Source organism: Aquarana catesbeiana, linkage group LG08 (genome assembly GCF_042186555.1).
Source record: "Aquarana catesbeiana isolate 2022-GZ linkage group LG08, ASM4218655v1, whole genome shotgun sequence".
Taxonomy (NCBI): Eukaryota; Metazoa; Chordata; class Amphibia; order Anura; family Ranidae; genus Aquarana; species Aquarana catesbeiana.
The window spans coordinates 169,605,293-169,627,373 of record NC_133331.1 but is presented as its reverse complement, the minus strand read 5'-3'; the positions used below and the strand labels follow the sequence as shown (position 1 = coordinate 169,627,373).

Here is a 22,081-nt window from a genome sequence, read left to right as displayed (position 1 = left end):
TAACATATAATCTTCCCAGATTCTTCCACCAATCTACAAAAAGCAGTGCCCACTGTCCATGATAACCAGTTAGAAAATTCTTCTAAAAAATCCACCACATGTCTTCACATCCTTGTAGAGACCTCTAAACTATTGGTCCATTTGCACCTGATGTATAATGGCTCTTCTCTCCAGGGGTTCCCTACCACATACAACTAGGGATAACAGGATATTTCCTCTTTTTGGATCCTTAATAGAAAATCCTCCTCCTCTCCTCCTCAGTTAAAAACAGAAAACAGACACTTCTAGTGCTCTCCGTATGGTTATTTATTCAAAAACGAATAGCAAAAAGGTACTCACATAAAAATAGTAGCATGTAGCTTTAAAGAATAAATAAGCAGTGGCTCAGCATCAGCTCAAATTGTCTACTTATAGACTCGGCTGGTAACTTCCAGGAAAAACAGTGTGATGACATTAGACACCAATCTACACCTTACATGTTACGCCCACTGAGTGAGGCTTCATCATTGAATCATCATTTTCAGTTTTTAACTGAAAATGATCTTCCCCCTTTCCTCCTCAGTTAAAAATAATAAATGATGAATTAGTGATGAAGCCCTGCCACCTTTGGTGTAATGCGTAACATCACTGCTTTTACTTTCTTTACGAGTACTTAGAGAACAATTTTAGATTTTTTTCCTCAATGTGCAGTTCCATTTCTATGCACTTTAATGAATAACACATTGTTATATGAGACTTGCTAAAATAGCTGTGTGTACCGTACCTGCTGTTCTCACTTTTTTTCTCAATAAAATTATTACAGGATCAAAAAAAATAGAGCATTTGTACAATCATAATAACATTTGCACATATAGCTTGTACATAGTAATTTCAACAAACTGTTCTCACATTTAAATTCATTGCACCCATCTCCTTCCTTCCAAAAAATGGCACACCCATGTATATGATTTTTCTTGTTGTAGTTACGATAAAGAGTAGGAAGATCTTGGATGCAGTAATCTGAGTTCAGTTTATCAGGGATATGACCCTTTCTATACAATTTTTGTGTTGTAGAACTTGGCAATCCTATTCCTATGCACAAGTTAGCTTTTGTTATGTACAGGATATCCTTGGGCTTATTTTACTTCGTTTATTCCCTCACCTTGCCAAGTTAGGCAATTCAACTTTTGCTGTGAAGCTTTTACACCACTTTTCCGGTAAATAATTGCTACTTAATTTGACCTCATACATTTCCATTATCTGCATCATGGCTGTTAAAGTTGTAATTTTTTTTCTGTTAAATCCTTCCTTGTAAAAGCATGTTATAATGAGATGCAATATTTTATAAGTTTTTAATGCCTTTTTTTATATATATAGCAAGCAATCACATATTCAATTTAATTTGCCTTTTTTTAAAGAAAAGTATGGCCAAAGCTCCTTTGGCCATACTTCTCCTGTAGGTCACAGAAGGGCACTTAGTTCTGCTCTCCTGTGACCCAGATTCAGCCGACAGTGGACTAAAGTTCACTGTTGGGTGACATGACAGAGCTGGTCCAGGCTCTTCAGGGATCCTGACAATAATGTTGGGATCCACCCAGATGCTTGACCAGCAGCTGGCTCAGCCTCTATGTGCGCCATTGGGAGATTGAACCAGCAGCTCTGGACCCCTTTCCATCCATTCTCAGTGTAGAACCAGCAGGGGGCAGTTGCAGCTTTGGATCGATGCTGCAGCCATCCAGGTTAATACACATTCACACTTCTCTTTTAGGCTGGTTTCACAATTAGGCACAGAGCGGTTCACAGAGAGGTCCGATGTGTCCCCATTCACCATTTCAGGTCCGATTTCAGTTCAGTTTTTGGGCTGAATTCGGACCTGAAACAGACCAGAAGACGCACAGAACTTCTGTGCAATTAGCACCGGAGCCACTCCGGAGATGTATGAACCGGCTCCATAGACAGCCGGCCACAATCTCCTGACATGTGAATTGGATGCGGTGAAATTCGCATCCAATTCGCAATAGTGTGAACCCCGCCTTTAAGGCAAACAGAGACATTTATTAAACAAGTGACACCTTTTAGAACTATGTTACTTACCCTTTTTTTTTCACTGATTTTAAGCAAAAGGGGAGGAAAGCACAGACTATCAACCAAAAGTTGAGTAAACGGGGCCTGTGATATAATTAAAAGGCATAGCACTCTTTCTGGATCATTTAAAAGCAATATCATTGGTCATTAGACAATGGCATTCACAGACAATGCGGTGGTGATCATAAAACCATATCTACTATTTTAGCAATTTGATATTCATGTGGATACTGACTATTATTAGGGCCATTTTGATTTTTGCACAAAAAATGGTAACGAGTGTTCATTTTTAAAGTGAATTGTGCTGCTTTGATGTTTTTACAGGTACCCTTTAGAATACACACACATACATGTGTATTGTATATTATTATTATTAATATTATTATTATAATAAAGGACTTACAGTGGGGATGGAAAGTATTCAGAGCCCCTTAAATTTTTCACTCTTTGTTATATTGTAGCCATTTGCTAAAATCATTTAAGTTCATTTTTTTCCTCATTAATGTACACACAGCACCCCATATTGACCGAAAAACACAGAATTGTTGACATTTTTGCAGATTTATTAAAAAAGAAAAACTGAAATATCACATGGTCCTAAGTATTCAGACCCTTTGCTCAGTATTTAGTAGAAGCACCCTTTTGATCTAATACAGCCATGAGTCTTTTTGGGAAATATGCAACAAGTTTTTTTCACACCTGGATTTGGGGATCCTCTGCCATTGCTCCTTGCAGATCCTCTCCAGTTCTGTCAGGTTGGATGGTAAACGTTGGTGGACAGCCATTTTTAGGTCTCTCCAGAGATGCTAAATTGGGTTTAAGTCAGGGCTCTGGCTGGGCCATTCAAGAACAGTCACGGAGTTGTTGTGAAGCCACTCGTTCATTATTTTAGCTGTGTGCTTAGGGTCATTGTCATGTTGGAAGGTAAACCTTCGGCCCAGTCTGAGGTCCTGAGCACTCTGGAGAAGATTTTCATCCAGGATATCCCTGTACTTGGCCTTATTCATCTTTCCCTCGGTTGCAACCAGTTGTCCTGTCCCTGCAGCTCAAAAACACCCCCACAGCATGATGCTGCCACCACCATGCTTCACTGTTTGGACTGTATTGGACAGGTGATGAGCAGTGCCTGGTTTTCTCCACACATACTGCTTAGAATTAAGTCCAAAAAGTTCTACCTTGGTCTCATCAGAGAAGAGAATATTATTTCTCACCATCTTGGAGTCCTTCAGGTGTTTTTTTTAGGAAACTCCATGCAGGCTTTCATGTGTTTTGCACTGAGGAGAGGCTTCCGTCGGGCCACTCTGCCATAAAGCCCAGACTGGTGGAGGGCTGCAGTGATGGTTGACTCTCTACAACTTTCTCCCATCTCCCGACTGCATCTCTGGAGCTCAGCCACAGTGATCTTTGGGTTCTTCTTTACCTCTCTCACCAAGGCTCTTCTCCCCTGATAGCTCAGTTTGGCCAGACTGGCAGCTCTAGGAAGGGTTCTGGTCATCCCAAATGTCTTCCATTTAAGGATTATGGAGGCCACTGTGCTCTTAGGAACCTTAAGCGCAGCAGAATTTTTTTTGTAACCTTGGCAAGATCTGTGCCTTGTCACAATTCTGTCTCTGAGCTCTTCATGCAGTTCCTTTGACCTCATGATTCTCATTTGCTCTGACATGCACTGTGAGCTGTAAGGTCTTATATAGACAGGTGTATGGCTTTCCTAATCAAGTCCAATCAGTATAATCAAACACAGCTGGACTCAAATGAAGGTGTAGAACCATCTCAAGGATGATCAAAAGAAATTGACAGCACCTGCGTTAAATATATGAGTGTCACAGCAAAGGGTCTGAATACTTAGGACCATTTGATATTTCAGTTTTTCTTTTTTAATAAATCTGCAAAAATGTCAACAATTCTGTGTTTTTCTGTCAATATGGGGTGCTGTGTGTACATTAATGAGGAAAAAAATGAACTTAAATGATTTTAGCAAATGGCTGCAATATAACAAAGAGTGAAAAATTTAAGGGGGTCTGAATACTTTCCGTCCCCACTGTATATAGCGCCAAAAGTTTTTGCAGTGCTTTACAATATGTATAAAATATATTTCTTCATTTTGGGAAATTGAATATTTTTGCATTTGGACTGTTCCAAATGATGTAGGGCCTGAATAATACTGGGATTTTTACACGCATATTGGCTTTACACAATTTATACACATTTCCCCTTTTCTATGTAAAACACACTTCCTGTAGTGCAGTAAAGGAAGTACAAAATGTGGCTAACCACTGTGTGTACGTGTTTTTAAGGAAATGTGGAAACCTGGCTTTGTTACCCTATGAAAAATATTTTTACTAATCATTTTAAAATATACAGTACTCAACAGTCAATGTCCTTACTTTCTTAATATTTTTACAATTATATAAAGATATAAAATTTTACATCGTATAGATGGCAAAAAGAACAGACATTTGAAATGCATATTTTGCTTTGGGTCAAAGATTATTGATCTACTGTTTCATACCTATCAAAAACTATTATTATTATAATTGGGTAAAAAAGATATCATAAATGTGGTGTATTTTTAATAGCTACCTTAATAATTTTTAAACAATCATGGTTGATGTTGCTAAACTTCTATCACCCTGTGACAAGTGAAATAAAAAGAATTAACCAAAAATTTATTTTTGGTGAGCATATAATGTGTATAAAAAAGTCCATAAACAATGGAAAACAAAAAAACAATCCAATATAGTGATGTGATTCCAGTGCACTGTTCTTCTACTCGTCCACCACACCTCTGTGCCAGTGATTCCACTCCCCTCAAGACACGCACTCACCAGCTAAATTTGCCTCACACTCTCGTGTTTGGCTGAAATGGCCTCAACCCACACAAACAGGGGTTAAAAATAGTCTCCGAAATCCAGCCATGTAAATCAGGGATCTCTCAACATAAAATGATCTCTGCAGTTTGTTAGCTTTCGCTATGTATTCCCTGCAATGGATTCCAATTCACTGATGTTATGGCTCTGGTGATATGAATATTTCTACCACTATTGTTATCATTTCATTCACTGTTTCTCCATTTCATTCTATGTTATTTAGTTTTAGCGCCACTATTATTTCACTATTTTTGGGCTTCACCTGAATAGAGGATTAAATACTGTTCACACATTTGTTCATTCTAAGTGGCAGCTTTAGGTATCACATTGCTTTTATCCAGGAGCGCAGTGGTGGGACTACAAGTGTGGGCGGGTTTTACTTGTTGACCATCAGTTTTGAATATTTTTAATAGCTATCAGTGTAAAAAAAGATCAATGTTCAGATCCTTTAGTCATATTTTTAAAAAGTAAGTTTATTAAGGGAAACAAAAATCTTACAGATTATTACTGTAGAATTTGTAAAAATATGCTAATAAAATGGATCAAATCCAAGCCAACTGTTTTATCTCGATATCTCCATTTGAGAGGAAGGGACTGTTCTTGAGTTATAACTGGTAGAGAAATAAAATTATTTCTACATAGTATATCAAACTCATTGCACAAAAATTAATAGTACCAGTAGTAGTGCCATATTGCTATCCAAAATTATAGCAGAAGAAATTGAATGTCGGAGTGTTCCTAGTGAAAGGACACTTACATTTTTCTTTGTGCATTACAGTAATATACTTCGAAAAACCAAAGTTATGGAAATGTGTTAGGCCCTTATTGCCTTTGTTTCTTTGGATTGAGGTGGCTTAACATTGCATATATACACTCACAAAAGTGAGTACACCCCTAACATTTTTGTAAATATTTTATTATATCTTTTTATGTGACAACACTGAAGAAATGACACTTTGCTACAATGTAAAGTAGTGAGTGTACAGCTTGTATAACTGTGTAAATCTGCTGTCCCCTCAAAATAACTCAACATGCAGACATGAATGTCTAAACCACTGGCAACAAAAGTGAGTACACCCCTAAGTGAAAAGGTCCAAATTGGGCCCAATTAGCCATTTTCCCTCCCTGGTGTCACGTGACTTGTTAGTGTTACAAGGTCTCCGGTGTGAATGGGGAGCAGGTGTGTTAAATTTGGTGTCATCGTTCTCACTCTCTCATACTGGTCACTGGAAGTTCAACATGGCACCTCATGGCAAAGAACTCTGAGGATCTGAATAAAAGAATTGTTGCTCTACATAACGATGGCCTAGGCTATAAGAAGATTGCCAAAACCCTGAAACTGAGCTGCAGCACGGTGGCCAAGACCATACAGCAGTTTAACAGGACAGGTTCCACTCAGAATAGGCCTCGCCATGGTCGACCAAAGAAGTTGAGTACACATGCTCATCGCCATATCCAGAGGTTGTCTTTGGGAAATAGAGGTATGAGTGCTGCCAGCATTGCTGCAGAGGTTGAAGGGGTGGGGGAGTCAGCCTGTCAGTGCTGAGACCATACACCGCACACTGCATCAAATTGGTATGCATGGCTGTCATCCCAGAAGGAAGCCTCTATTAAAGATGATCTACAAGAAAAAATCCGTAAACAGTTTGCTGAAGACAAACAGACTAAGGACATGGATTACTGGAACCATGTCCTGTGGTCTGATGAGACCAAGATAAACTTATTTGGTTCAGATGATATCAAGTGTGTATGGCGGCAACCAGGTGAGGAATACAAAGACAAATGTCGGCACTGGGGAGCTACAGTTCATGGAGAGAACCATGAATGCCAACATTCTGTCTCCTCCTCTCCATTGCCCCTTTCTGTGAGGGTCCCCCAAGGCTCGGTTCTTGGACCCCTTCTCTTCTCTATCTACACCTCCTCCCTTGGTCCCTTAATAACCGCGCACGGCTTCCACTTATACGCTGATGACACCCAAATCTATCTGTCTACTCCTCACTTCACTCCTTCAGTCTCTCGCATTACTAACTTACTAACTGACATATCAGCATGGATGTCACACCACTTCCTTAAACTAAATCTCTCTAAAACTGAGCTATTAATATTCCCCCCCGCCCGTGCCCCCCTCCATGACTTTTCCATCAAAATCAACAATGCAACCATCAGTCCCTCCCCTCACGCCAGGGTACTAGGTGTAATCCAGCCTCAAATCCAATCGTTGTCAAAAGTTTGTAGAATTCACCTCCGTAACATCTCTAAAATTCGCCCCTTTTTAACAAATGAAACCACCAAGCTCCTCATTCACTCCCTTGTTATCTCTCGCCTTGACTATTGCAACTCCCTTCTCATTGGCCTGCCTCTCCATAGGCTATCCCCTCTTCAGTCTATCATGAATGCTGCTGCCAGACTTATCCACCTTACCAACCGCTCAGTGTCTGCCAACCCTCTACTTCAATCCCTACTTCTCTCCCAATCACCCAGCGAATTAAATTCAAAATACTAACCACAACATACAAAGCCATTCACAACTCTGCCCCGAGCTACATCACCAATCCTGTCTCCAAATATCACCCAAATCTACCTCTCCGCTCTTCTCAAGACCTCCTGCTTTCAAGCTCTCTCATCTCCTCCTCCCATGCTCGTCTCCAGGATTTCTCCAGAGCCTCTCCCATCCTCTGGAACTCGCTACCTCCATCTATCCAGCTATCCCCTACTCTTGCTACCTTCAGGCGATTCCTGAAAACTCATCTCTTCAGGAAACCCGATCACATCTCCAACTAATCTCCTACCACTTCCACCAGCTCATTCCCCACAGTTAAAACCTTTTGTACCACCTGCCCCACCCTATTAGATTGTAAGCTCTTCTGAGCAGGGCCTTCTTAATCCTCTTGTATTTTATTGTATTGTCTCCCTTTTATATTGTAAAGCGCAGCGTAAACTGTTGGCTCTATATAAATCCTGTATAATAATAATAATAATGTACTGTGTCATACTGAAGCAGAGCATGATCTTCTCCCTTCAGAGGCTGGGCTGCAGGGCAGTATTCCAACATGATAACGACACCAAACACACCTCCAAGACGACCACTGTTTTGCTAAAGAAGCTGAGGGTAAAGGTGATGGACTGGCCAAGCATGTCTCCAGACCTAAACCCTATTGAGCATCTTTTGGGTATCCTCAAATGGAAGGTCTCTAACATCCACCAACTCTGTGATGTTGTCATGGAGGAGTGGAAGAGGACTCAAGTGGCAACCTGTGAAGCTCTGGAGAACTCCATGCCCAAGAGGGTTAAGGCAGTGTTGGAAAATAATGGTGGCCACACAAAATATTGACACTTTGGGCACAATTTGGACATTTTCACTTAGGGGTGTACTCACTTTTGTTGCCATCGGTTTAGACATTAATGGCTGTGTGTTGAGTTATTTTGAGGGGACAGCAAATTTACACTGTTATACAAGCTGTACACTCACTACTTTATATTGTAGCAAAGGGTAACTTCTTCAGTGTTGTCACATGAAAAGATACAATAAAATGATTACAAAAATGTGAAGGGTGTACACACTTTTGTGAGATACTGTGTGTATGTGTGTATATATATATATATATATATATATATATATATACACACACACACACACACTATATTGTCAAAAGTATTGGAACGCCTGCCTTTACACGCACATGAACTATAATGGCTTCCCAGCCTTAGGCCGTAATGTTCAATATTATGTTGGCCCACCCTTTGCAGCTATAACAGCTTCAACTCTTCTGGGAAGGCTATCCACAAGGTTTAGGAGTGTGTCTATGGGAATGTTTGACCATTCTTCCAGAAGTGCATTTGTAAAGTCAGGCACTGATGTTGGATGAGAAGGCCTGGCTCGCAGTCTCCGCTCTAATTCATCCCAAAGGTGTTGTATCGGGTTGAGGTCAGGACTCTGTGCAGGCCAGTCAAGTTCCTCCACCCCAAACTCGCTCATCCATGTCTTTATGGACCTTGCTTTGTGCACTGGTGCGCAGTCAATTTTGAATTGGACGTGTCCTACTTTTATCAATAGATACACACCGTGTTATGCCCATGTGTATCCCCAATTTAATCCAAACAACATATTGATTGAGTTATGCCAGTATTGTGTGTCTATCTTGATACCTTAGCCTAAATGTATTTATTCAGTATATGACGTAATGCTCCCTGGTTTATATTTTCAGTGGCTATCGCTCACTTCCTTTTTCGTGTTCGATTTTTCGATTTTTTGTTTTTTGTTTTTCCGATTTGCTATAAAATTTTGTATTTTTCCATGTGTTTTTCAATTTTTTCGTTTTTTTTAAATTTTTTGCAATTTTTTGCGATATTTTGTAATTTTGTCACTTTTTGCGATTTGTGCGTTTTTTGTGATTTTTTTGTGACTTTATACATTTTTGGTGATCCGTTGCTCTTTGTGATCTACTTAGAGCCTGGAAGTTTAAATAATTGCTTTCGTAACAAAAATATCATCTTAATCATGTTATTGCACCAAGTATAGAGAGACTATGTCTCCTACACACAATATCTGTTGATTTTCTAGGGTTCTTTGAAATTCAACTGAAAAAATCAGTAGATCTTTGACATAAAAAAAAAAAAGTAAAGAAACCTATTGATGGCTAGAGATAAGGGAGATATTGCTCCATCTTTATCCTGTAACTGGTTACAGAGACCAGTCTAGCAGGGCAGAAGAGCCTGCAGTAGCAAAGGATAGGCCCTCCTCTTTTTCTCTTTATGATGATACTACTCTGCTGAGGGCCAAGTCCTTTCCCTGTGGATCCATTCATCTCCACCACAGTTCCTGATGTCCCTTTCCAGCCTCCATCCTGACTCCTGGGAGTTCCAGATTAGCAGGATTTCACAGCCCATTTAGACCCTCTGTAACGGGGGTCATGGGGTTCTGGTAAGCGGCCAGGCTCTCTATCTATGGTGGTGGACCCATACACCTAGGATTCCATACAATTGGATAATCTAGGATTGTCACATCACTTCTTGGGTGTTTTTTCATATGGACTATTTCTCCAATACTTTATATTTATATTTCTATTTGTATATATCATACACGGAACCTTTTGTGTTTAAAGATTTTCTGCACCAATTTTGATACATTATTGTATATAATCTCTATATTTGCTTAAGTGGGCCTGAATACTCCCCCAATTTTGCATAGTGTGGTTTGTTATACTATCACATTTTCATTTTTGTATTTGGCTTTTTAAGGTTGTGGTACCTCTCAGCCACATACATATTAGTTTGTTTTAGCGCGAGTCACCATTTTTCCCAACTGTGGTAACTGGCTGAAAATGAAATAAGGCAAGACAGAAGTGCTTGTAAATGGAAGGCAGAGGCTAAACTCAAAGAGGCAGCAAACATACACAGTTGGCTTAAACCTTGGGAATACAATGCCTATGTTTTCAAACCACACGCACAGCTTGCATGTGATCCTGGACATTGACTCGTTGATTTAAGCAACAATTAGCTGCTGTCAGGTCCTCGTTTCACCATTTTAGGAATATTACAAGAGTCAAATACCCAAATCTAGCAGAAGATATGCCAATTAATCCACACTTTGTATCATCCAGATTGGGTTACTGCAAATCTACGATGGTCTCCCTGAGAAGGAACTACATTGTTTGCAGCTGATGCAGAATGATGCAGAATGCAGCAGCCAGGCTACTCGCCCACCAATCCTGTCACTGACACATCACCCAATTATTTGCTCCCTTTATAAGTAGGTAGGACAATCTTAAATAATACCCTCCATTAAATAATACCCTTCATTTATTTAGAAAGGATTATTTAAAATTGGCCTACTGATCTACTTATAAAGTCCTAGCATCACTGACTAAACTTGTGGTTACACACATTTCCTCCACTCTTCAGTGAAAGGAAACTACATTGTCCTCAAATCACCTTCAAATCTTTTGGATCTTGTACATTTTATCATGCAACAACCTCAATATGGAACTCACTGCCTTCGTTGTCCGGGAAGTACCCTCTGGGTGTTTTTTTTTTTTTTTGAAAGCAACAACCAGACACATCTATTCACCCAAAGCTTATAGCAACACCTAACGATTCCTTCTCTTCAAAGAACACCAACTTGATAGGTGCTTTAAGTCCCAATGCAGAAAAGTGCTATACAATTTTTTATTATTATTAGATCTACTTTTGCTTTTCAAAGTGAACAGCCTCTAGTCTTTTAGTGGACACCATTACATGTATAATGGGTTAATAATGTTGTAACTGACAGGAAGAAAGAGATGAAAGAATCACTTCTTCTTTACCTACTTCATCTTCTCCATGTGCAAGTGCAAAAGGAAGCGCCTTATGTTGTAATCCATTGAGATTGCATAGAAATGACAAGAAATTATTGCTTTCAGAAAGAAACGTACTTTGCATCTGAGTGGGCACTATCAGTAGAAACTGCTGAATGCTGTAATCAATACATTTCAAAGTAGATTTACATGTTTTTTTTAAATGTTCCATGTTATTGTATAGAATTTGGCATGCTTTAGCATATCTCCAAGCGGTCCTCACATTGGTAATCCTCCTTTTTCCCCCAAAAAAGGAATATATGGGCTAGTACAAATGCACATGGTCATTTATTACGTATTTATATTATTCATTTATTATTGCTGAAAATAAGGCTAGCATTTTGACCACATAATGTAAAACGAAAATCTTTGATGCAGGTAAAGACTGAGAGGGAGGGAAAAGGGGGATAGCAAACACTAAGGTTGACAAAAGCAAAGAATATATAGTTGGAGAACGCAGAGAAACAGCTTCTAGTGCAGTATCCTAAGGAGAATATGGAAAGTCCTGTTCAACTCCTGTCAGAAAAAAAAAAAATCTTTCCAACTAAGGTTCCTATCATACAGAGGGTGAGTTTAGGGTTTGGACTGATTAGTGGCAGATATAATTGTAAATAGATAATCCATAGCACTTAGTAGATGGATTTAATTAGGGTTATCTTATAGAAAAAAAAAATCTTAAGGTCACGCTACACAACACAATTTTTAAGGACTTTTTTATACTTGTAATTATGCTCATCGTGTACATTATAGGTTGGACATATTTCAAAATAAAAATGATAAAGTACACCTTTTGAGTGGCAAGCTCTAGATTTGTTTTGGCACTTTTTGTTCCTACAATAAATATGCTACCATCTTTACAATATAATGGACTAGAGAGTATTCAAGGCACCTGTTATAAAATGCATGACAGCTTTTTTCCTAAGATTAGTAGTTTTAGTTTAATTACTTTTCCTGGTGAAAATGGTTCTGTATAAATAACATAGATGATCAAATCTAGGCACAGCGATGTCCAAGTTATGGGACAAATTCAGGTGAAAAATTATTGAAACTGTAATTGAAAAAAGCAAACAGCACTGGCACATCCAGACCTACAGGATGCATATGTCATATCCTGTGTACAGGCAAGTCAAGCCTTTAGCTCTGTGTATGCCCCTTAACCTTAAAATATTACTAAACCCAGGACCCGGTGTTCACTATATCTGGTCTCCCACAGTGCATAGAACATGGAAATGCAATGGTTTTAGTAAATATACACCGCTAAATACCTTTTCTCATCAGCAATTAGAGCAGTCTTGTGACTTCTAACAGTGTCTAGTTAAAGCTTGTAGGAGGAGTTTTCATTCTCCCCTTACTGTCTTATGAGGCTGCAGGACCCCTGACCCTCTGTTTGGACAGTGCTGATTGGCCCTGTGCTGATCACATGCACTCTCCCAAGAAGAAAAAAAAACTCTCTAGCAACACACACCAAACTGAGCATGTGCCGCTTGCTCCCAAGGCTCTGTTCTATCAGGAGATTGATTAGGGACAGTGAAAGAAGGGGAGGCCCAGAGAAGACAGGATCAGACAGTCTTTTTACACAATGCAGAGGATTAACCCCTTAGGTTCCACAGTGAGTATAACAAGCAAAGTTTACTGCATATACAGACTGATTTTACGGTTGTGAGTTTAGTAACACCTTAATTAAACCTGAACTTCAGGCAAACAGATAAATACACAGATGAAACTAGAATAGTTTTACCTAACTAAAGATTTGTATGTCTCTCCTTCCAGCACAGTAATGTTTAGCAGGTGAGGCAATCTGATATCTGCTGGTTTTTCACTATACCTTACAATTTTCTCCCCTACCTCCACTCTGTAACTGGTCAATGAAAGGAGAAGAAGTATGTTGATGAGCTAATCACTCTGCTGTCTCCTCCTATCAGCTTACTTTTTATTCTGCAGTACACAGACTTGCTCTTGTGCTGCTTCCTCACCCGCCTACCAGAGTTGTGCTGTACAGACTGTACAGTAGAATGCAAGAAATGGATACCAAGTCAAACTCGGGTACTTGCATTAAAAAACACATTAAATGACATGCTAATGATTTCAGAGCTGCATTCATGTGCATCTTTTATAGCTGCCTGCAGTTCAGCTTTAAGGACAGAAATGGGAGATTTTCTCAAGCAGACTAAATGTTGTAGTACTTGATGCTATATACATAATACAGCCCAGAGACGTACTCTGTACCGTTGTATTCACGCTCTTTAAATGCAAACATAATTGTGATCAAGAGAGCCTGATGTTACATTCAGAGTTACATTAGTTGCCATCAGTCAATATATGACATTATTACACAGTGCATAAATACAGTTTATGACTTCATCCAAGTCTCTATTTGCACAAGAATTGTATTCAGGATTGTCAGTCCAGTTGTGGTAATCCTTTCACAAAGTTTTCTTTTTTCCTGCACGAATGTTGTTCTGCCACAGACGGCACAGTTTTTAGGCTTTAGATAAATCTTTCAGATATTGCTTTTCTCTTCAAACCTTCAGTCGTGCTCCTAAATCTTCATTTACACAGGATCTGGAGAATCTGGTACTGGATCTGCAAAGATAAAAACAAAGCTTTATTTAGTTCTTTCATGATAGCCGTAAACTAAAGACATTCAAAAACAATGTGGTAACTGTCCTAAAACATGGAACTCTTGAGAACATCTTCAAATGTACCTGGCTGAAAAAAAACACAATGGTGACATTTTTAGTTGAATTCATAGCTGCCCTTGGAGCCATTCAGAACACTTTCAAGTTTCTTGTCTTTCATGTACTATGTAGGAGTCCATTGTTCATGTAAACTACTTTTTCTGGTATTATCAGTCTAGTTAGTAAGAAAAAACTGTTCATGAGAAATACCAATTCAAAGTGGGTGAATTAAAGGAAATGTTGTTTTTTAATTAAAATTCTAAATTAAAATTAATAAGCTGTAGCTTGCTTCCTGGAATTATACTTTCAGGCACAACCTGTTCCAATGTGTACAATATAAAGAAGTACGGACGTTACAAAGGTGAAGGAAATACATTTTTCAGTGGCACTAAAGGAAACATCTATAAAGCATCAGCTTTACCACATCCATAGAGCTGCTTCAAATAACATACATATATATGCTGTATATTTATAAAGTACAGTGATGTGCTTTACAAATATACTTAGTGCTCCGCTGTCTTTGGGAATTCAAAACACTATTCTTCTGAATAGAGGAATAGCAATAAAAATGATGCCAGGAGAGGGGCATGGTCGTTAACTTGTCAAAAGTCATGTAATCATCCTCTCCTCCAATCACAGAGTTCTCCCTGCTGCAGTAAACAACAAGAACTCAATAAGGTACTGCAAGCACATAACTGCAGCATGCATTTTATGAATGGGCTGTAAAATGCAGGTAGTGGTATGGACTAACATTGTGACATATATATATCTGCTCTAAAGTATCAATGTCCCCCTACGCAATGATTTACTTTGTTGAACTTCAGTAACCCTTAAATACCTATTAAAATGGTCAATCCACTCAAAACTAATACTTGAGATTTTGACTATGGATAAATTTGGATTATGGATTTGCCCGGATGATTTTTAATTTTTTTTAAACGATGGCCAGCAGGGTTAGGAAGCCCAATAAAGTAGCTCTTGGATAAGCCTCAATATAAAAGGAGGGGCTCAGAGCAGTCACATGTCAATGTATTGGAAGCTGCTGTAGGGAGAGGAAGAGGGGGAGATGACAAACTGCAAAGGGAGACATTAGAATGAGTTGGGAAACCTTTTTTTTACATCTGATTGCTAACACTTCAGGTTATTGCTCCCTTTGCTGCCTTCCCATTTTTTATTTATTTTTTTGTTATTTTCAGGATCTTGAATTTGAAATTTTTTTTTTTTTTGGTTGAGTTTAGGTAAGTGGTCATTGACTTGCTGTCTCGTCCATACAAAACTGCTTTGTATTTCTGCTGCAAGTTTTTTCTTTAAAAAGAAAGAGTGGGTTTTCGTTTGATGGTTTGTATTTTGGGGTTCAATTCTTTTGGGAGTACATTGGTTTTTATTTTATAATGCAAGGGCATTTTTTTAGGTTCAAAAGGCTTAATGTGCATTATTCACTTGTTGCTTACCATCTGTTTTTGGACCTACCCTTTGCTATTGGCATGTTGCTCCAATACTGTGCAGTAACCATTGTTCACCAAAGCACCACAAATTTGCCCCTACTATTGAATAAGCGTTTGGCATTCCATAAACCTTTAAAAAAATACTACAATAACTGGCATGTCTAAAATTAAAGGTTCTTTTTTTTTTTTTTAATTTAGCCTTCTAAGATGATGCAGTGTGGCGCTGCAAAAAAAAAGGAGCCCACAAACTATACCATCAAACTGTTGTGCCACTGGCCAATTTAGCTGCACAGGATATGACTTTTAGGTCTCATGCAATCAGGGCTTAAAAAATGCATTTTTTTTCAATAAAAAACTTTGTTGTTTAAAAAAAAATGCTGCTTTTACAGATGTTTGCCTTTTTTTCTGCCTGTAAATGCAGCTCCATGCTAGCCTAAGTGTTTATGCACACTTATGTGTTCACAAGCATATTAGAAGAGAAGTGCTTAAAGAAAACAAAAACCATCACCAGCGTGTTCAAGAGAGGAGCTTTTGAGCAGAAAAATGAGAAAGAAAGCTGACTGTCCAACTTAGCTCTCATAGTCCCTATGAACCTGAGCAATATTTAACATTTCAGCTATGGGCTTATTGATCTGACAATGGCTTTGTCATTACTTATGACAACAAGACAATAAATACATTATCATAAATATAATAACATATAATTACGTTTCTCCTACTGAGAATGGGATAGATATTTAAAACAATTTCACTGTAAATGGTAAAATAAAAATCATCAAAAAACAAGAAACGGAGGAAAGGTAGTTCATTAGGGCCAATAGGGATTAACTCAAAGGTCAATGAGGGGTTGATTGGGAATATGCTCTATTTGAAGGAAAGTTTTTGATCTGCACATTAGTACCATGACAACACACATTGTAAGAATAGTGTTACATATTATTTGAGTAGTTTGTTGACACAGTGGCCACTGTAGGCACTCCTTCAACACAGACTGGAACCTTGTAAACAATTCTCCATTGAAATGTATAGGTGATGAGTACAATAAAGGCTTAAGAAGTTTTCATAATGTTTGCACACAAGATTAGTTTTATTTGGCCAGGTAGTGAAATAAAGTTTTGCTTTGGCAAACTTACCAAGAGATGGGAAGAAGACATCATTTGGTCCAGGGGGAGAGAGGGGAGTGTTGGGTTCAGAAAGCAGATGGCGACCTGAGTCTGACTGCTGGCGGCTAGACATGAAAATAAGCCGGGGCCTCTGTTCTGGGTTTGCAGCAGGGGGATCTTCAAAGACAGGATTTTCAATACCTTGCGCTTCACTGAAAGAATACATAATGAATATCGGTTTAATCTATAGCAATAAGATCAATTTATTTGACCTGAAGTGGTGCTCATTCTGCTTAGATGTAAATTTATTTGTATTTAAATTTATGAATGGGCTGTGTCTAAAGGCTTGTATATGAAGCCCACCATGTGGATAAAAAAAAGCATTGCAGTTAAGTATTACTGTATAAAAACTTTGAAAGACGAATAAAAGAACTTTTGTTTTTTAGGCAACACCATTAATATACAGTATGTGTAAACATTTGTGGACACTTGTCCATCACACCTATATGTGCTTGCTGAAATATCATTCCAAAACCATGGCTATTAATATGTAGTTGACACCCGCCTCCACTCTTCTGGGAAAACTTTCCATACGATTTGGAGTGTCTTTGAAAATGTGTGGCAAAAGTGCATTTTGGGATGTCGAGTACTGATGTTGGACTAAAAGGTCTGGTTTTCAATCAGTGTTCCATCTCATCCTAAAGACGTTTAGTAGGATTGCTTTAGGGCTGCGTGTCAGTCACTCCCCCACACCAAATTTGTCAAAAACATTCTAATGGTCTTGGCTCGAAAGTGCATGTTGTGCTGGAAAAAAGGGCTTTCCTGTTGCCACAAAGTTGAAAGCAAACCGCTTTCTAAAATGTCTATGTATGCTATAGATTTAACATTGAACATCACTGGTAGCACTTCAATCCAGTAATTTAGAGGGGTGTCCATACTCTTTTGGCCATATAGTAGGTGTCATGTTTAGGTGTCCTCTAACCTATATAATGTACATTTCAGTCCTATGAAAACAATAAGAAATAAAGTTGCTAGTGGACAGAATTTGCTGTACCAAAGAATACATACCGTAAGTATTGCTGCTATTACTTACAACAATTTGTATCATTTCATTTTTACATTTTATAAATACAGAAAAAGCAGATGTTTTAAACAATTTAGGACCTACTTCATCTCATTAGTGTTTTCAAAGAAAGAGGATTCGAATCTAAATATATTTACAGTACAATGGAAGTTTTAGTGCATGTGATATTTTCAGACTCTTTCAACTAAACTGTGATAAAAGAAAAAACCTCTAGTACCCTAAACCAGTATTCTTCAAACTGCAGCCCACAGCCCGGATGCCGCCCTTTTCTTGCCTTTATCTGGCCCTTGGGGCACTGTTCCTCAGTCTGATATGAGGCGCTATTCCTTCCACTAACACCAATAATGTGGCACTAGTCCTTCCACTAATACCATTGATGAGGCACCATTCCTCCCACTGACACAGATGATGAGGCTCTACTCCCCCCACTGACACCAGTGATGGGGCACTAATCCCCCCACTGAAACCAGTAATGGGACACTATTCCTTCCACTGACACCAGTGATGGGGCACTATTCCTCCCACTAACACCATAGATGAGGCACCATTCCTCCCACTGACACCAATGATGAGGCTCTACTCCCCCCCGCGACACCAGTGACGGGGCATTACTCCTCCCACTGACACCAGTGATGGGGCACTATTCTTCCTGACCACAGGTGCTATGTAATCTTTTACTCCCACTGACCACCAAGCCTGAGACATTGGGGTTTTTATTTGCTAAAGCTGGAGAGTGCAAAATCAGACTCACTGCTGCATAGAAACAAATCAGCTTCTAACGTCAGCTTATTCAATTAAACTTTGGCAATTAAACCCTGAAGCGGACTGGTTTCTATGCAAAAGGGAGCCTAATTTTGGACTCTCCAGCTTTAGTAAATAAACCCCATTGTATACTCCCACTGATACTGGGGCATTTTCTACTCCCACTGGCCACATTGGGGCCCATAAAGTCTGAAGGACAGTAAACTGGCTCTTTGTTTAGAAATTTGGAGACCCCCTGCCCTAAACAACAAATCAGACATAGGCAACAGGCCCAGATATCCATAACCCCTATCTAGGGTGAGGGTAGTGACTTCACTATAAACTGTAATAGGTGTAGATTTATTGCACCTAAAATCCTATGCAGTTTTTAATAAAGGTATTTGGGTTTGTGACAGATTTTCTTTATTTTTATCACAGACAGTAGTAGATGGTGGATGGATGAGCTTTCATTGTTTTCCCTACATGCATATGTATGCTCACATCACACAAAGTACAGGGGTTATTTTAGGGGAACTATTGCTACAGACTGGGAAGAACCAACTTGGTTTACAGCCCCAGCTCCTAAAGTTGGCCAGGGGCGTCAGTTTAGGTGTCTTGTTACTCATAGCTCTAAGAATTGGTGGGATGGGGTAGTGATTATCAAATGTCTGTATGCACTTTATGTTCTCTCTGCTGAAGCTATAATGTAAATAAAAACACCATATATGATTTTACACAAACCCATCCACCATCCAGACTATGGTGGAAATATTCTTTGCCAGATTTGCTGTTTATACAGTGATTAATTAACATTAAGTTAATTAAGTTGATGTTACCATAGAGCACATAAAACAGACATTTTTTATTTCTGGTGACAATTTTCCAATAGGATCAATAGGGTAAAGAGGAATGTGTAATAACTCACAGTCAGAAATTGAAATTCAATATCCTTGCTTTACTTAAAGCAATACTTAAACCTACTGTAAAATGACGGCCGGACGGGAGCCCTGTTATTCTGGAAGGATGTCATATGACATCCTCCTAGGATCGGGCCACATTCCAGCACGATCTGTCACCCGGAGGATTATAGATCAGTGTACTGGCCTGCTATCAGACACAGGCAGTGTCGCTGTGACCATTCACAGCAGATCACATGTCAATTGTACACAATGATTCATGCCATTCATTCTGTACTACTGTGATTGGTCACAGTGATCACATGGTACAGACAGGGCCAATCACAGCCCATCTGTACTATGTGATTAGTTGTGGCCAATCACAGCTAATCATAACAATTCGTACTGAATGGATCTATTTGATTCAGTAAAAATGGTTGTTTATTGTTTATATATATATGTATTTTTTTTTTTTTTTTTGCAGCTTACCAATTTTTAAATGTGATGGCTGTATTAGTTTCATATTTTATATATGAATTTATTTTTTCACCTTTATTTTTACCTGTGGATCCTGCCAGTAAGTCTGTTATTTTCCAATTTCTTTTAGGTCTAGCATCTAAGTGCATCACACTGCATACTTGCTTTTTTTTTCTTTTTTAACTTTATTTGAAGTGTTACAAAGTTCTAGCAGTTGCACCGCTGTGTAGTGACATGCAACGCCATCCATTGCGCTGCGGAAAAATGCATTTTTCCACACTGCGCATCACACCAATATTGCAATGTGAATGGGGCACATGGAAAACAACTGTTTGCTATGTGCCCTAGCAGTGACCTCTTTTAGCCGGTTTGGAAAAACACAGGTCACCACAAGCCCCAACAGCCCAGGCTTTCCAGCAAAGTGGCAGTTAGAATTTTGAAACAAGGCATTTACCAGTGATACTATTTAACACTGATAGGGATGCTTACAATGGTCAGCTTTTATTCATTTATGTAAAACATGTATCCCAAAAAGAAAAAAAAACTGTTGCAGTAACTGCTTATAAAAAGTGTTAGCTGGAGTTCAGTTTTTTTTTTTTTTTTTTTTTTTTAAACAATAATTTTTATTTAGTTTTTCTGGATACCATAGGGAAAAAAAAAATGGGGGTGAACATCATTTATCATACATCGACAGGCAACATAGACTGTGTTAAAGATAATTACAGCCAGGAAAATCATGCATTAACCCTACAGTTGTAACACCCATGCATGGCCCATTAGGGCTATCATGTGGGATGAAAAATATTGTCTCCTATCACCAGTCGCTGGAGTTCAGTTTTAATTTGTTAGTCAAGTCCATCTAAATCTGCTAGTGCATCTAACATTACCCTACACCCAGACTGACAATTCTGCAGTCCAAGGGTGTTGGTGTTGCTGGTCAGATCACCAGGTCAAAATAAAGGGAAAACCGTCAAATTTAGCCACCACATTGAAGGGTGGGAACCTGCTAAATATTACATTTCTCTTTTAGGGTTTAAGACCACTTTACTTGAACTGGGCTTTGCATGCTATCATTTAGCTTTTTGCAATGATCTCTTAAGTAAAAAAGGTCACATAGACATAACAATAACAAGATAATAAAATGATAATTGGCTGTTCTGAGTACAGGGGGTCCCCTACTTACAAACATCCGACTTACAAACGGAGGGAGACAACAGGAAGTGAGAGGAAATCTACCCCTAGGAAGGGAAATTCACTCCTGTAAGAGTTAATATGGAAAAAAGGTGTCTCCACTGATGCTTTATCACCTATCCTTATTTCCCTAATAACCCCAAATTTTCAAAATCCAATTGTCATTGGGACAGAAAGTGAGGTGAAATCTTCTGAACAGGGGCATAGACAGCAAAACAAATGTTACAGGGGTGGTAACCCTTCCCAATGCTATCTACAAAACTTAAAAATAGATTTTTTGGCTGGAGCTACACTTAAAAAATTTACCTGTTCCGACTTACAAACAGATTCAACTTAAGAACAAACCTAAAGTCCCTATCTTGTTTGTAACCCGGGGACCCCCTGTACCTGGCTTGGCCACACCCAAGGCCAACAAGCTGAAAAAACCCCTCTAATCGATATCTCCCCTGTGTCTAGCCAATCTGTAGCAGTATCCCATTTATGTCTATAGGTACCTTTATTTTGCAGGAGTTATAGGACAGGTGCATACCTGTTCTGATTTTTTCCAAACAGCCTAGCGCATATAACAAGCTTAACATAAGGATTGGCCATAGAGAATAATGACAGTCAATTTGCAGAATATTCTCATGGTTGTTCCCCATCTTCTATCCCTGCATGCTTATGACTGTGTAGAAAAAGCAGTGCCATAGCAGTATAGGTTGTGCTAGCTCTGGGCATTTTTCTTTTTTTGCCCTTGACGATGTCACGTATGAAGGAACATTTAGGGAGGAGCTCAGGACACATGGACGCCATCTTGGTTACTGGCCAGTACTAATGATTGTATGGTGCAGGATTCTTTTTTGGTATACAGAGTGCTCTTTTATTCATAATATCATGTAAGTTGTTTAATCATTTTTAAATAAAATTGGCTATAGGCATTTTCCTGGTTGAAGTCAAACTTTCTTCTTTCATTTCATAAAATGCCATCTAGAAAATCGGATGACCCTTTTTGCTGGATTCTTCTCCTGAAGATTTAAGTGTTTGCAGTATAATATTTACCCTCCTATTGTCTGGGTGATTGGTGCACATATATTTTTTTGACATTATTTATTTGTATATTATAATGTTACAATTTATTTATGCATGTTTTTGTTGTAGATTATAACTAGATTGAGCGTGTCACAATTTTTTGCACTGTTTATCTGTCCGCATTAGTGCTACACT

General features: G+C 38.7%; 2 protein-coding genes across 2 annotated transcripts in view; one reads left to right on the top strand and one right to left on the bottom strand.

Moving 5' to 3' along the window:
* CDH23 (cadherin related 23) overlaps positions 1–22,081 on the top strand; it is a 1,935,615-nt gene that overhangs the window by 1,611,656 nt on the left and 301,878 nt on the right. The window lies entirely within an intron of this gene.
* Positions 11,530–22,081, bottom strand: part of VSIR (V-set immunoregulatory receptor) — an 85,483-nt gene continuing 74,931 nt past the window's right edge. The window contains exons 6-7 of the mRNA XM_073596702.1: positions 16,520–16,701; positions 11,530–13,846 (exon numbers count right to left, since the gene is read on the bottom strand). Coding sequence (XP_073452803.1) covers positions 13,815–13,846; positions 16,520–16,701 — 214 coding nt within the window. The 3' untranslated portion in view covers positions 11,530–13,814. The remainder of the gene's footprint in view (positions 13,847–16,519; positions 16,702–22,081) is intronic.